This window comes from Lindgomyces ingoldianus (assembly GCF_010093535.1).
Source record: "Lindgomyces ingoldianus strain ATCC 200398 unplaced genomic scaffold BDR25scaffold_7, whole genome shotgun sequence".
NCBI classification, from domain to species: domain Eukaryota; kingdom Fungi; phylum Ascomycota; class Dothideomycetes; order Pleosporales; family Lindgomycetaceae; genus Lindgomyces; species Lindgomyces ingoldianus.
In genome coordinates, this window is record NW_022985168.1 from 729,770 (window position 1) to 745,301 (window position 15,532).

The 15,532-nt window shown below is 49.4% G+C and overlaps 5 protein-coding genes across 5 annotated transcripts; 3 read left to right on the forward strand and 2 right to left on the reverse strand.

The window, feature by feature from the left end:
• Positions 1-844: 844 nt before the first annotated feature.
• BDR25DRAFT_216440 (FabD/lysophospholipase-like protein) lies at positions 845-2,680 on the forward strand (the record flags this gene model as incomplete). The annotated part of the gene is made up of 3 exons (XM_033684874.1): positions 845-994; positions 1,048-1,937; positions 1,993-2,680. 3 exons carry the CDS (start codon positions 845-847, stop codon positions 2,678-2,680), a joined length of 1,728 nt encoding a protein of 575 aa, XP_033551029.1.
• A 934-nt stretch (positions 2,681-3,614) lies between these two features.
• Positions 3,615-4,305, forward strand: BDR25DRAFT_351722 (uncharacterized protein; the record flags this gene model as incomplete). The annotated part of the gene is made up of 5 exons (XM_033694903.1): positions 3,615-3,690; positions 3,726-3,837; positions 3,883-4,030; positions 4,064-4,194; positions 4,251-4,305. 5 exons carry the CDS (start codon positions 3,615-3,617, stop codon positions 4,303-4,305), a joined length of 522 nt encoding a protein of 173 aa, XP_033551030.1.
• A 945-nt stretch (positions 4,306-5,250) lies between these two features.
• BDR25DRAFT_351725 (uncharacterized protein) lies at positions 5,251-6,170 on the forward strand (the record flags this gene model as incomplete). Its single annotated transcript, XM_033694904.1, has 8 exons — positions 5,251-5,347; positions 5,401-5,485; positions 5,582-5,645; positions 5,698-5,827; positions 5,868-5,895; positions 5,934-5,958; positions 6,018-6,115; positions 6,146-6,170. 8 exons carry the CDS (start codon positions 5,251-5,253, stop codon positions 6,168-6,170), a joined length of 552 nt encoding a protein of 183 aa, XP_033551031.1.
• A 99-nt stretch (positions 6,171-6,269) lies between these two features.
• BDR25DRAFT_323213 (class I glutamine amidotransferase-like protein) lies at positions 6,270-7,146 on the reverse strand (the record flags this gene model as incomplete). The annotated part of the gene is made up of 4 exons (XM_033692089.1): positions 6,270-6,390; positions 6,443-6,548; positions 6,583-7,041; positions 7,095-7,146. The coding sequence occupies 4 exons, from the start codon at positions 7,144-7,146 to the stop codon at positions 6,270-6,272; spliced, it is 738 nt and encodes a 245-aa protein (XP_033551032.1).
• A 2,089-nt stretch (positions 7,147-9,235) lies between these two features.
• BDR25DRAFT_255885 (vegetative incompatibility protein HET-E-1) lies at positions 9,236-13,575 on the reverse strand (the record flags this gene model as incomplete). The annotated part of the gene is made up of 3 exons (XM_033686384.1): positions 13,067-13,575; positions 11,425-13,006; positions 9,236-11,371 (listed from the first exon to the last, which is right to left on the reverse strand). Coding segments are annotated over exons 1-3 (4,137 nt in total), but the record flags the coding sequence as incomplete, so codon positions are not given.
• Positions 13,576-15,532: the final 1,957 nt, after the last annotated feature.

Consider the following 15,532-nt stretch of genomic DNA (forward strand, 5'->3'; position numbering starts at 1 on the left):
AGGAAGCGGAAGGTTTACTGCTTACGTTAGGCTGCTGCAACGGCCATGGGCTGGAGCATTTTTACCTGCATCCACGCTCTCTGCGAACATATGTAACTACATCCATTGGGAAGGATATGCATCATGTGCCACTCCTTCGCGCAACAAACGAACCGCTCGGACGGACTCTCAAGTGAGCCTTCCCGGATGCGGCCGGACGGCCCGAGCCGCGTCCAATGGACTTCCAGCTCACCCTCGGTATCTGAACAACTTCTGTTTTACCCACTGCTCAAGGGTTATCAACTTTCTAGTTCCATAACCTCAACTCACGGAAAAGTGAGGGATATAGCAATCAGCTTCGCTTACGGAGCTTCCATTGCAAGGGCGTCTTTGCCCTAATGTTAGATCTCCAAGCGCCGTGAAAGGTACAGGCTTCACCTCGAGGCAGCCATAGGCCCGTTTACTCTGTCATGCAGTGATCTGAGCAGATCCATGCACTATCTTGAAGGAGGTGCGAGTGCATGTGTCTCGCAGTTGTTTGACACGAGAACCGCCCTACCAGAAACATTCAGAGCTTCGAAACAGACCCCGGAACCAGTAACGGCGATACCGGACACCACATGCAACTAGGGCTGTTTAGCGATGTGGCGTCGACGTTTTGCGACTCGCAACCGTGCAGACCGGGTCCGAAAGGCGGAAATTTATTGGAGTTAATGCAGGTCATTTCATGCTAATTAGCCAGCAGGTGGGGAGAGACGACACGGCCGGCGGTGGCAACCAACACGTATCTCCCACCACGGCTTTCATAAACCCAAACGCCATACTGAATGCTCACCTTTGCTGCAAATACTCAGCACGGGCAACCATGTCATTGATCGAGGTCGATTTCGGCTTAGTCAGGTATTCGCCGATTGAAGGGACGCATTATTTTTACGATTCTGCTTTTCCGACGACGATCCAATTCCTGCTCAATGGTGCTTGGGAATCTTGGGATGTCGGCTGGGTTCGGCAGCAAGTCCACCTTGTGCGCGCCCCTAAACCGACCTAAGCTAACGATAGCCTAGAAAGGCGCAAGATCCAGAGGTGAGAAGAATCGCAAAGGATGCAGAGGCACGGTTAGTCCACGAGAATGCCTCTGGCTACAGAGCATGGCCGCCGTTGTCGCCCGGTCATTCTAGTCCAATCCTCAACGGCCATGTACCATCTCGCCCCACTAGGGACGCTATTCACCCTCCATCGAGGAATGGAGAGATAGACGCTTCTGTTTCACGAGAATTTTCAAATAGTCATTCTCAAAGCCCCAGCCCAGCCTCTTCACAAACGTACGGACCCGTGACATCTACTCAGATACATACACCACCTCTCGCTTCTCCATACTCATCCCGACCAACTCTCTCGGCTTTTCATCCCATAGATCCCCGAGTCGTTCCGGCGCTTCCACCTGAAGGGGCACTGCCACCCATCGGCCATGAATTTCAGCAGCCCTACCCGGCCCTGGTGACTGAGTCCTCGCACACCCCAATCTCACCAATATCAGTGCCTCACGTTATGATCAGAGAAACGAAAATTCTGCTCTCGCTCGACGGTGACGGCGTTCGCGGACTCTCAGCAGTCCTCCTCGTGGAGTCTCTCGTGAACGCAATCTGCACTAAGATAGGGCGTCGAGTCGATCCGTACCAAATCTTCGATCTTATCGGCGGCACGAGTACAGGAGGTTTACTTGCCATCATGCTCGGACGACTCCGCATGCGGCCTCATAGAGCGAGGGACGCTTATGTAAACCTCCTGCAGTCTATGTACGCGGACAAGTTTAAATTTTTCATGTCACTTGATCCTCACGCATCATCGACCCCGAGCGATGGACTAGCTCTGGAGAACAAAGCCAAGGACCTAGTGAGGAGTGAGGTTGGGGATCAAGACGAGATTTTCTTTGATCAGAGGCGAGACTCTACAAATGTGTAAGTGGTGTTAGTGTTCCTGTCCGGTGAAGTGACTCACATTGCATTGCTACAGTTTCGTAATCTCAACTCAAGTCGAAATCGGTGTCAACCGCCCTGCACTAATACGATCCTATCTAACTCGCCGTATGGCTGGCCCTGAACTTGCGCCGAACCTCACAATATGGGAGGCTCTACGCGCAACATCTGCAGCGCCACGCTACATCGATCTTCAGGGCGGCTCGGATCGTAGAGCCGTCATCGAGCCGGGGTTGATAGATTATGGCACAGCGAAAAATAACCCTATACGCGACTTATTTTATGAAACACGAAAACTTTATAGCTACGCCAACGACACGATGATTGTTGTCAGCGTCGGTACCGGAACCGGCTTAGACAGAATGCAGGAAAGCAACGAGATGGCCAATAGCGTGGATGACAGATCTGCCGAAGCTAAGACGGCTGGGGATAAATTCGAAGTGGATATGCAAGATCTCATTGGCAGGGGATGGCTGAAGTACTTCAGGTTCAATGTCCCGGATCTGGATGACGTTCCTTTGGAGGAATGGAACCAGGTGGACATTCTCAAAGCAAAAACAAGTGCTTACCTCGGCAAGACTGATGTCAGGCAGCGGTTCTATGGGTGTGTGGATGCGGTTGCTGAGCTCCTAATGGCTGAGCAGGCTGCGTGGGAGCGCGCTCAAGAAAAAGAGGAAAAGGCAATGCCTCACTTCGAATTTCCACCCCGGGCAGTCGGCCGATAAAAATGGGGCTGGTGTGGTACGTTGGCATTTTGATTGAATCGGGAACTTCTCGTTATTGTGTACAATGGAGTAGGTGGCAGTTGTTCTTCAAAGCGGGGATCATTTTGGATCTTTCGACACCTTCACGCCTCACGAATTAGGTACGATGAAACGAGATGTACAATATCAACAATAAGAAAGTTGAAATCGCAGGCTATTTCTGAATTCTATGGATGAAGAGCCAACCCAAATGGGTTTGACAGATTCAGCAAGTGAGGCTTACCAATTGACCCAACTGTGGTGAAGACCACCAGGCAATCCACCCACAACACATAACATCATATACCCCGACACCCCAGACTCACAAATCAGATACGACCCAAATTACGAGAACTACATACAGCCACGGCGATTTTCGCGTACGCTCCAAAAAAAACCACATGCGAAGATCATGACGGAAACTGATCCTCACCACCTAGGGAAATGAATCCCATCATCAGTCGTTGATAGGAAAATTAAACCATCCCACGTGTCTCACGAACCCCTTAGCTGAATTCGTGTGACGCCTTGACTTGTTGGATATGTTGCTTCGAAGAAGATTTGGCAGGGAGAAGCTCGCGAAGAACAAAGACACCATGGCAGGACTGCCGGGTAAGGAAGTCCAACAAGTGATAGTAAAATATCCCGGGGCGAAGGGGGCAAATATAAGTTATATCCCTTTGTAGGAAGAACCCCTACTTCTCATTTCTGTCATCCTTCTTCCCAATTTGTCGTTGACATTTTTACTCTACCCAAAATGGCGACTTCAGTGCCAGAAACCAAGCGCGACCCAACCCACAGCGAGGGTGCCCAGCTCAAACAAGAACATATAGACTCCATTATCTCAGACGACAAGATCAAGTTCCAAGACTGATGCCTGGGAAAAGCTTGGATATAACTCTCCTACTTGGCGCAAATGGCAGATTCTAAGTGTTGGCTTCCTCATCCAAATCTTTATGAGCATAATGTGATTACGTACACGAATGCCGTCAGTGCTATCTCTGACCATCTGACCATTCGTCGTCAGTAAGCAAGCCACTCGCATCCCCCAAATGGCTTACCTCGTTGCCTTTGCTTTTGGAAGCGAATTCGGGCACCTTAGAGCGAGGAATATGGCAGGGGGCCAATCCTGCGGCTCAGTATTTCTAGTAAATATCTAGCAATTGTATTGCGCTCTTTTGAAGCACCACGGCACATGCGTTATCGTGCGTTTTCTGGGTGGTATATCCACCGCTGGTGAATCAGTCACAAATCGGAGTTCTTGCGAATATGTGGGAGTCAGATGAGCAAAAGTACGCTGTTACATCCCTTGTCCTATCCTCTGTTGGTGGGGTAGCCATTGGACCCATTTTCGGCGATTCGTAGAAGGTTACCCTCAAGCTTCCGTGGTTCTTTTTGGTTCAGTTAATTGAAGACAGGGCAATCCAGCTCATCCACTTCTTCTGCATGCCAGAGGCTCGAGTTACAATCCTACTTGATAACGCAGCTCAGTATCGGTGCAAGACTAGCAAAAGCATTAACATTTACGGTCCAAACGAGATCAGGACCTCAGCGACGCCCTGACCTTCACATTCCTCCAATTATTCCAGTCGGTATACGAACAATAGGGCTTTGGCCTTGCCACTATTAGTGTGAATTTAGCATGCGTGCCTATATGTTCTACCTCTTATACTTCTCCTCAACCCACTAATTTCGTGGCATACGCCGTCGTGACCCTGGAAAGTTGCAGCCCAGGGTACGATCCCGGTGGCTCCTCTTCCTCGCACCCCTCGAGATAATTGGTCCCTTCGGCTTCACCCGGGCGACTTTTGGTGTCCCATGAATCGCTACTATGATCTTTGCATGCATGCTCGGCATAGCAAATAGAAGACTCCATCTTTCAGAAACGCCAGCTCTCCCACCTCCCAATCTATTATTATTTTTAAGAAGGGTTATCCAATCGTTCAACTTGCCCTAAACGCCAGACTTACACAGAGACTGCCCTCTTCTAAAATTTCCGATAATCATGGTAGTAGTCCCCTAGATGCGGCATAGCAATGTCTACACGGGGTGGTAACGTCAAGGTCGATATGTTAAATTTACTTGAGTTGCACAAGGAATAGTTGTTCAAACTTTAACTCCAGCCTGGCAAGTAAGGGGAGGACATTAATTCGTTAGAAATTGGCCTCATATCCGTATTCTTTTCCAGGAACCAGATGGGTTGGATGGTTAAAAAGGGGTTAGGCATCACCTAGGCGTCCATTCGTAGGGACCGGTTCGTAGAGGTAAAGGTAGTGTAGGACAGAGATCTGCATTCTGTCGACATTCTCCCTAAATCTAGGAAAAGATTTTACGAATTAAATCTGTTCTGCTACTGTAGAGCGGTTAGTGTGAATATGCTGCTGAAACAATCTTCTAGCTAGGGATTAGAGATTCCACCAGGTTTCTTTGAGCTGATGACTTGTAGAAAATTTCTCTCCAACAGATAAAATACTTCATGTGATCATGTACACTCCTTGTGAGGCTAGTGATTTATAATAGGACTTAGCCACCATTGGATTCATTGTTGTTCGATGGAGGTGCATGGACGATGGGGGCTGGGGGTGATTATATTTTCTCATTTTCTAATCTCCTTGGTTTCTTTGCGCGGAATTAGTCTCAGGGATTTGGGTGTGCATCTGATCAACGATACTTTCTAGTCCCAGTCTAAAGGGTTCCTCCAGAAATACTAGATCCTAGGGTTCTGAGGCTTCTCCTTGGGAATGAGAATTATCATTCCCCGGTTCTTCAATATCTCATTGCATCAAAGTTGAATCCTGAGAGTTGTGGATGTTCTTATTGTCCTTAGAGCTGTGCGTGATGGAGGCTTGTTATCCATTGCCGCTGTTGTTGTTGTTGTTGTAGCCGTCTGGTCTGGACCAAATTCTTGAATAATTCCTTGAGGGGTCCTAAGGTAGGGTTGGCGTTAGTCGGCTACTAGGGGCCCTAGTTTTATAATCAGAATAGGTTGTCTCAGATAGGACAAGCCTGCTAGATTTCTTTTCTCTAGAACTACTTGGTTTACAGAGTTCTTGGTCGTATCTTCAACACCATTATTATTACGTTTTAGATTAAACCCAGACTATATTTCCATTGCAGTACTAAGAGACAGTTGGGTTAATTAATATTTTGAATTGATGGAATTGCGTAGTCGTAACAGTAGCTGGTAACGGAACAAGGTATCGTTAAGGGGCTTAGCAACGGCAGTGCGTGTAAGTCAATATTTAGCGTTTGGAGTTTCTGTAAATAGAATATGTAGTGTTAGAGGGAAGCCCTTGGCAAGCGTCCTTGTTGTTGCGAGACAATTAAATCAGAGGGGCCTACGATTGTACCCGGTCTGGTAGCATGTCCCATTAGACATCGTACCGGACCGGGTGAGGATTGTGGTATGAGGAAGCTGTATTGAGCGAGGGGGGAAACGCGGTGGAGTGTCGGCAACGATCGAGTCGATTAGACAAACACTATGAAGGCTAAGCGTTTAAAAACAAGCGAAAGTATTAAAACTAGACTGTAACCACAAGGTGTAGGGAACGCGATAACGAGCACACGATCCCTAGGCTTTAGAAGTGCCACACGCTTCGTTTACCAACTCCACAGCTTTCTGCGTGAGCAGCTCTGCGTCAGGCGGAAATCGAGCCGACAAGTAATTGTACGTTAGGTCGTGAACGACAAACCTATCATGGCAAGTCAGCCAACCTCCAAGCCCTAAATAGACAACTAACGTACGTGGAAGTAGGATTATAACTATTCTTGAACTGCGAGTTCTCGTCAAGACTTTCCCTCACAATCTTTTCGACCGAGTCCGTCCCAGCACCATATGTCTTATAATAGTCTCCCAAAAAATGGTCGTGTTATAGCCGTAATACTCTCTTCTAGGAACGCAGGCAGCGCTGTAGTCTGCACATCGTGTATAATGCTCCGGCCGTCGGGCAGTGATGACGAAGCAAGAACTTGGACGCCGTGGCAGATCGCAGCTACGCACTTACTGGAGGGTTTTCTTGTCTTCGGGAAGTAGCTTGCAACATGGTGGTGGACATTCCTTGAATCAATAACCAGCTGAACTGCCTTGTCATGGCCGCCAGGCAGAAAGACCAAATCGTAAGAATCTAGATTAAATGCTGGCTCCGTCCAAGCGCGCGGATTTCTGAAATTTTCGTTGCAGGACAAGGTCTGATAAGCAGATTTGGCAGCTTTTGATGCCCCAAGGAGAGCGCCTGTCCAGCCAGATAACATCTTCTCGTCGCAAACGGGAGGCTTGCCAGACTCTGTTGCGAAGTGGATTTCAAAGTCGGCTTCATGAAAGATTACCCAGGGGATTGCAGTCTCTGGATGCTCGAAGTAATATGCGCTCTCGAGGAAGCTATGGCAACGCGCGAACCTGTCGGGCCATGACTGTAGTCTGCCATTAAGAAAATAATCTTAGATACCATTGCGGCGAAGAGTGAGCCTGGGATAATATCTCGAATAGGAATTAAGCAATGTTTGGTTCGTAAGCTGTAGAGGGGAAACTGTGCTCAGGGTGATGGCGCTGACATCATAATACATGCCTTAAGGAAAGAAATTCAGAATGGATCTGAAAGGACCTCTGAGCTCCGCTCCTTCTGTGTCGTCAGGTCTTTTCCTAATCTTTATTTTCCCCTGATATGTGGTCACCCATCCGTTCGCTCGTTGAAGGGAGCAGAATGGAACGAGTTGGCGAAGGCCTCGGAACAGTACGAACAGGTGGTGAGATGGATGTGTTACGAGTGGGGACGTCCGTGTTCCGCACGTAGGGACAGGGCGAAACGAACAGATGGTGAGGATGTATGCGTAACAGGTGGGGATGTTCGTGTTCCGCACGTAAGAGCAGGGCAGAGCTGACGATGATGTGCCAAAACGGGTAGACAAATTAAGTTTAGAGAAACAGTAATAGCGGTGTGGGTCTTGTTTAAAATATAGATTATTTATTGAGGGGGGTTGGTTTCGTACCGTAAGCCTTGCGAGAATATTCTTCGTTGGTGGAAGCTTGTGACTTAGGGAAGAGGTGGTGAGCGAGGGCAGAAGCATGAGGAGCGATCGAAGTTGATTGGAGGCTTGCGTGCTCATCACGTGACAAGCCAATCAGCGTGGTTGAGGCCGTGTGTTTCCATCCATCCTGACTCATGAGCATCTCTTCTTAAGAAGGTAGGATTAAGATCAACGAGAGATCAAATGCACCATCATTGGTCGCTGCTGCTACGAAACCGACCGAGCGTAGGTATCTTTCATCCCGGTGTCTCTCATCTTGGTGTCTCATTAAAACCAACGCTAAGGTTGTAACAACAAAAAAATGAGAACGGACTCGGCGAACTGTACATTAGTTTGCACTACAACTTCTAGCAAGAAAAGGAGTCGTCGCGTTCAATATGGTACAACAAGAGTTGCCTGCATGAAGGATTGGAGAAGATATCTGGTCCGTTCCCGGTGACTGGATCACCAATTCTCGGCCTCCTTGTGTGTGGGAAAGCCCTTCGCCAGAAACCCTGCTTGACGACAGGTACCTCAACTTCGCAGCGACTTTATCTCACCCACACATTTTGATACTTCTTCATAAATTGGCAACGCTATTCACAGCAAGTAAATAACGTATCCCAGGGGGTTAACTTGAAAATTAATTGGGTTTGGCTGGTCTGAAAGCTGTTTTGGCACTCCACGTACTTCAGCCCTCGAAACATCATCACCACAACAACGCCGGCTCGCCTTCCCGCTGGCTAAAACAAGGCGCAATTCACTCTTCACGGATTGCAAATCGCACTGGTAGTGTTTCTAAAGCTATAATATAATGTGGGTGGAGTATAAAGTGTATATCGGCTATAGCGAGTGGTGCATGCGGTAAGCTGCAAGGCTATAGTTAGTTAAGTGGTCATGGTGGTATTATTATGTAATACCGAGCTCTGCAGCAATGTGTACTTTTCGAGCTTTATTTACTTCGTAACTATAACTCTTGCAGAGTTGGCATGAGTTTTGCGTGGTTGCAGGTTAGACCTAGCTCCGATCATTAAGCCCCTGCAAACGACGGAAACGGTCTAAACTGTTGATTCCGATATACCTATTCGGCTCGGCGTACGGCGGGCTCCAACCAGTGTCATGTAATGCTTTCAGGGATAAGGCATGACACCTTCACGTCTCTCAGCGACTAGATGCAATCCTCAACTCCTATGCGACCGTCCCTACAGAAACATCTGTCAACCCTATCTTCAGTTAGTTGCATTTCTGGCTTATATCCGCGGATGGTTGTTTCATTCTCCGTTGGCGTAATCACGTGAGTATGCTACATGGGTTGTGATTCTGTACGTCTCCTGACAAGGGCGAGAAGGACAGCGACATATTCGCGCTCATCTTAATATACCTAAAAATACGCATATAAACGTCATAGCAAGTCCTGCAGAACGATTTATTGTAGGTAAATGCCAGCCTTTCACCTGACGGGTTTTGGAGGATGTATAGGGCATGAGACGCAACACGGTAATGGCTAGTATTCATATCATGCGACATCTATTTGACTCTTAGAAAGCTCACACGACCAGATGAATGCCCTAGACAAACTATGTCCCCGCGTACCGCTGTACAGGTTGGTCGGTATTCGAATGGAAGCCACAGAAAGAGTTCGTTGTTGCGCAGAATCCATTGATCCTGCACTAGGATGTGAGACGGCAGTTTGTCTTGCGAATATGACGTTCTGGCAGAGTGTGAAGACAGGGGAATATCGCCTACATTGGTGTGAAGTGCTCGGCCATCCAGCGAGACAGCGAGATGCTGAATATACTGAGATCGAACCTCCAGCACGCTGCGACATGTCCCTGTCGCCGCTTCCCACACCCGTACTGTGTTGTTGTAAGATGCCAAAACAACCAGCTGCCCGTCTGGCGAGAAGGCCACCGCTATGGCTGAGGCGGAATGACTCTCTAGCACGCGGCGACATGTCCCTGACACCACCTCCCACAACCGAACTGTCTCGTCACTAGATGCCGACGCGACTAGCTTCCCATCTGGTGAGAAGGCCACCGCCGTGACCCGGTCGGAATGACCCTGTAGCACGCTGTGACATGTCCCTGTTGCTACACCCCACAGCCGTATTGTCTTGTCGAAAGATGCCGATGCGACTAGCTGCCTGTCTGGCGAAAATGCCACCGCCATGACCCAGGCGGAATGGCCCTCTAGCACGCTGCGACATGTCCCTGTTGCTGCCTCCCACAGCCGAACTGTGATGTCGATAGATGCCGACGCAATTAGCTGCCCGTCTGGCGAGAAGGCCGCCGCCATAATTGTGTCGGAATGGCCCTCCAACACGCAATGACACGCTCCTGTATCCGGTTCCCAGAGCCGTAATGTATTGTCGTTAGATGCTGATGCAACTAGCTGCCCGTCTGGCGAGAAGGTTACTGCCATAATTGTGTCGGAATGGCCCTCTAGCACGCTGCCACACGTCCTTGTCGCCGCCTCCCACAGCCGTATTGTCCTGTCGTTAGATGCCGACGCAATTAGCTGCCCGTCTGGCGAGAAGGCCGCCGCCATAATTATGTCAGAATGGCCCTCCAGCACGCTACGACATGTTCCTGTGGCTGCTTCCCACAGCCGTACTGTCTTGTCGTTAGATGCTGACGCGACCAGCTGCCCGTCTGGCGAGAAGGCTACCGTCCTGACCCAACCGAAATGACCTTCCAGCACGCTGCGACATGTCCCTGTCGTCGCCTCCCACAGCCGTACTGTCTTGTCGTCAGATGCTGAAGCAACTAGCCGCCCGTCTGGAGAGAAAGCTACCGCCATAATTGTGTCAGAATGGCCCTCCAACACGCTACGACACGTTCCTGTAGCTGCTTCCCACAGCCGTACTGTCTCGTCAGATGCTGACGCGACCAGCTGCCCGTCTGGCGAGAATGCTACTGCCATGACCCAACCAAAATGACCCTCCAACACGCTGCAACATGTCCCCGTCGCTGCCTCCCACAGCCGTACTGTCTTGTCATCGGATGCCGACGCAACCAGCTGCCCGTCTGGGGATAAGGTTACCTCTGTAATCGTGTCGGAGTGGCCCTCCAGTACGTTACAACATGCCCCTGTCGCCACATCCCACAGCCGTACTGTCTTGTCGTAAGATGCCGATGCGACCAGCTGCCCGTCTGGCGAGAAGGCTACCGCCGTGACCCAACGGGAATGACCCTCCAACACGCTGCGACATGCCCCTGTTACTGCCTCCCACAGCCGCACTGTGTCGTCGTTAGATGCCGATGCCACTAGTTGCCCGTCTGGCGAGAATGCCACCGCCTCGACTGAGGCAGAATGGCCCTCTAGCACGCTGCGGCACGTCCCTGTAGCCGCCTCCCACAGCCGTACTGTGTAGTCGTCAGATGCCGATGCGACTAGTTGGCTATCTAGTGAGAAGGCCATCGCCATGACTGAGGAGGAATGGCCGTTGAGCGTGCTGCGGCAGGCGTCCCAATCTGTTTCCCTCTTTGATAGCATCTCAACCCACTGCGGGACTTGCTCTGCGAAAGTTTTCCGTATCGCGCTCGTCTCTGGCGCAAAAACAAGTGCCGAAGAGTAGATCTGCAGAGGAGCATCTGCGAGTACCGAATAAAATCGCAATAGGAATCGATGGGCGTCGCGAAGGAAGCCTGAGCAGGTGCTTGTGGATGACTACTTTACGAGTTAGCAGAATGTGAGCAAGGATATTCTGTAAGAACCCTTACAGCCACCAGCGCCTGCAGTCTCCCAACCAAGTGCACACATTGATTTGTCTCCTTAATGAGGCTCATGGCTTCGAACCAATGGAGAAGATGCTTTTGTAGAAAACAATGCGTCGTGTCTCCATCGGTAATGTTCTGCTGGCTGCACTCTAGATGGTCTACCCAGTAGCGGCATGCGTACTGCAGTTCAGGGGGCAGACTGCTGGTAATTATTCCTTCGTCCATCTCGCTCCTTAGTGCCCCAGGGTTCAAGAGGCTGCATACGTCCTGCCGGAGGCCGCTAGGTGCGGACATGAGCTCAAGGCAGCGAGACGCCAGCTTCGTGTGCGTGCTTCTCTCGTCTACCCAGAACGGGCTCTTCCCTTGTTTTCGAGGGTCGACAAGAAACTCGCGAAATGACAAGTGCAGGAGTCTAACAGGAACGTCTTTGCTTTCAGGGATGCTAAGAACAGAGTGCAAAGAGTCTAGCCTGTAGGCAATCTGCTTCTGTGGGACCTGGAGAAGGCGCGCAAGTGAGGCGACTGAGAGGGGACTGCGGAGAACAACAATACTGCCCACTAGTTCTTGGAACGCGTGCAGCCACGTTTCCTTGTCCTCTTCTTCCTGCTCGGCGAATAATTGATCTAGCACGGGGAGATAGGTTCGATCAAGCTGTGAGAATGTTAACTTCCTGTACTGGAGAACCTTGTCTAAGTATTCCTCTGGATCACCTCCTTTAGTACTAACGTATCGGCACACTGTGGCAGCAAAGATGAACAGTGGCACAGCTAGCTCAACCAAGGCCTGAACCTGATCTGTTGTTGGCCAATCTGAAGACAGCATGCGCGCTTGCTGTATGTTTCCCAGCTCATGCTCGAAGAAGAGACGTATGTCGTTCTCGATGGTCCCCTTGGGAACCTCATGAAGAATCAGATCCTGGTGCATTCCGTTTGACATCTGCTTGAAGCCAAAGCGAATTGGAAGCTCCGGTCTGCTTGTTACCAAGACACGCAACGATATAGGCCGGATGTCTTTCGTCCGAGCAAGAAGCTGAAGTATCGCCTGAATGTCTTCTTCTCGCTCACATTCGTCCAGTGCATCTATAACAACAACGCGCGCCAATGCTTGCGTGCGAGCCTGCTGTATCCCTAAGAGCGGATGTAGGATTAGCTTCTCAAATTGGTCTTTCAGAGCCCTCTCCGACAAAGCTGAGTCTTCGTCGAGTGCCTGCTTTACACCAGGTAGCATGCCGGGCTCGCAGGCAACCAAGTCAATGGCGATTGTGCTGAAGAACCGTGAGGCATTGCCGCACTCGCCCTCGCCTTTCTTGAAGAAAAAGCTTGCTCCTAGCTGTCCTACTTCACTAAAAGATTGCGCAACAGTCCGTGCGATCGTCGACTTTCCCGTACCAGCCATGCCGCTTAGCCAGAATATGGGTTTGCTGTCTTCGCTCCTGGCCCATTCTGCGATATCACGCAGCAGCGTGATACGGGTGTTTGGTAGGCATCGTGCATTGTGTTCCTCATTGTGGGAGTTGAAGGAGGCACCTTTAGCGGTAGGTAACTTGGCCAAGTCTAGCTTCTGACTTAGATCCAATATGAGACCTCTCCACAGTCAGTTAGACGCTGTATCATCTCACAACAGATTCTAGGAAATGAAAGCTTACGTCTGATCGACTTGGAGCGCCAAGGTGAAGGTTTGCTCGTATCCTTCTAAGCTGGAAACAATTCTTCCTACTTCCTTACTTGTGAATGGCCATTTGAGAGCACGCATTCCAATCCGGCTCATGGTCTTGCGAGTCTTCCCCGGCTCTAGCTTCGCCTTGATGTCCGTCAACTCTCGAAGGCATTGGCTGCACGAGGTGAATAAGCCATGAGTAGTAGAAAGCGGCGCTTTGTCTTGTCTGCTGAGGAGCTGTACGATCTTTTCCAGGACGCGGGTGATGTCATCAAGTTTTCTCCGTACGCGCTCGATGTCATCTTTTGCGTACTTGACGGCAACGGAATACTGGAAGCAGAGCGAGGTGATCTTGGCAGATATGTCGATTACAGCGATGACGCTTGCAGCCCCCGAAAGGCCGTCCATTATACGAAATGTGGAAGAAGGGCCAGGCGTGAGGAGAGGTTAGCAACTGCTTCCTCGTACATCAGTTGAACAGCAAGACCGCGCATGAATTGTAGGAAGTATTGCAATCCATCATCCGCCTAGCGAGGCCGAGAAGGCAGGGACAGCCAAGCGCCGCCGTACCGCGGGAGCGGGTCTACCATGTTATCAGGCAAAAGTAAGGCGATTGGTCCGCGCACTGCAAGGGTGACCACTAACTACTTTTCAATGACATAAGCTTGGCGTTGTTATTGATTATATATTGTAAGCTGGACTCTACGATGAGTTGCCCAATCAACTTTGGGGTTGGCGTCTCATCATTCTATATAGTTCCTCGGAGCCTCAGTCCACAATACATGACCTCTTTCATAACTCATGCCCACTGCAAGGCTACAAATACAGTTTTCAAAGCTGTGTGTGACCACCCTTAGCATCAATCTCGCTAGCATACTATCAATAAGCTCCCTAGGGATATCAATACCTATATCTATGAACTATATTCTAGGCTTCCTATACTATCTTAGGTAGTTGATCGTATGTACGCTGCCCCCTAGATAGATCTAGGCAGTTAACCTCTATATTTTCTTTCCTCTTATCCTATCCTGCCTTACTTGGATTGAGGTCTGGTAGTAAGCTAGTCAAGATATAGGAAATTTCCCACTCTAATTAAGTTCTTCCTTAGTAGAAGCCGCGAAGTATCCGGGTGCTCCACCCTGCATAAACTAAGCTAAGGATTAACATGTAGCCACCTATAAACAGTTAGTACTATCCGATCACAGTGGCTCTCCTTGTTGATAAAATTCTACTCCTTCTAGCATAGACAGGGTCCTTTCAAGATACTAGAGAAGCAAGCCTAGAACATCAATCCACGCTTCTTACGAGCCTTACCTACTATGCAGGGATGATCTAACTCCTCACTAGGCCTTCTTGTAACCCACTTCTTTCAGTGCTGACCACCCTTTACCCATATTTCGTCGCTTCAGAGGATCCTCCACTACGGTCACAGTTCCCAGTTAATGTGAGCTTCTGCCTTTCCAAGCTGTATCTGTTAAATAGCCTTAAGAAGAGGAAGTTTGGCATAGGCTTCGGGGTGTATACATCTCGATTCCTTAAAGTGTTCGTATTATGTATTAGCCAACTCCCCAGGCCTCAAAAAGGCCTCCTTCCAGCCGTTAGAAGCTCATCAGCTGGGTATCACGCAAGGATCGTACAAAATCTTCAAATTCGTCAATTTAGGCATCAGTAAGCTTCGGTGGGATAATGTTGATGGAGGAGGCATTCCGGCGGTGACGCGTTCATACTGGCTACGATAGAGGTACTTTTTTCTGTTCACTTCTATCGCTGTAGCTTGTCGCACGTACCAACCTCCATAGCGGACAGACATTCCATCCAACATCTACGGCTAGTGACACCCCAAGAGCGGAGTAATAAGTGTCGCATGCTCCAAAGCATTGGTTCTCTCAATTTCAAGTCTGTAATCGAATGGGGTGGTGTCAGTGTGTCTAGCTGTTAGTACGCCCAATAGTATAGTACTGCAGTACACTGATTTTGCCTACGTACGTACATACAGGGCATCCACTTAGTATCCTGTACCGTACATGATGCTGCTGTGCTAACTGTTTACAGTAGTTGTATCGGATCTTAGGAGATTTAAGGTGCTAATCGCTGTTGCTGGTGATTGGGGTCTTGTGCTTAGAGACTAATATCGAGAATGCTGTTTTGTTAGTAATCTCCTAATAAATTTAGCAACTATGCTATCTACCTTATTCTTTTGCCTGTTATGATATCCCAATTCCTGTCTTAATTAAGGGTGCGGTCATCTTAGCGTGTTACCACTTTACAGGCTCCATCCTCACAGGCCTCATCTAGCTGTTCTGCTACCTAGGTATATCATGCTGTCTCATCTTGACACTAGAAAGGGCCCAAACGGCCACATATGACCTATATACAGTGTCCTTGCACAAGGCAACTCCTTCGCCTCCTCTAGTTCAAAGACTACTAGAAACACCACCAACCCTAGTACAAGCAC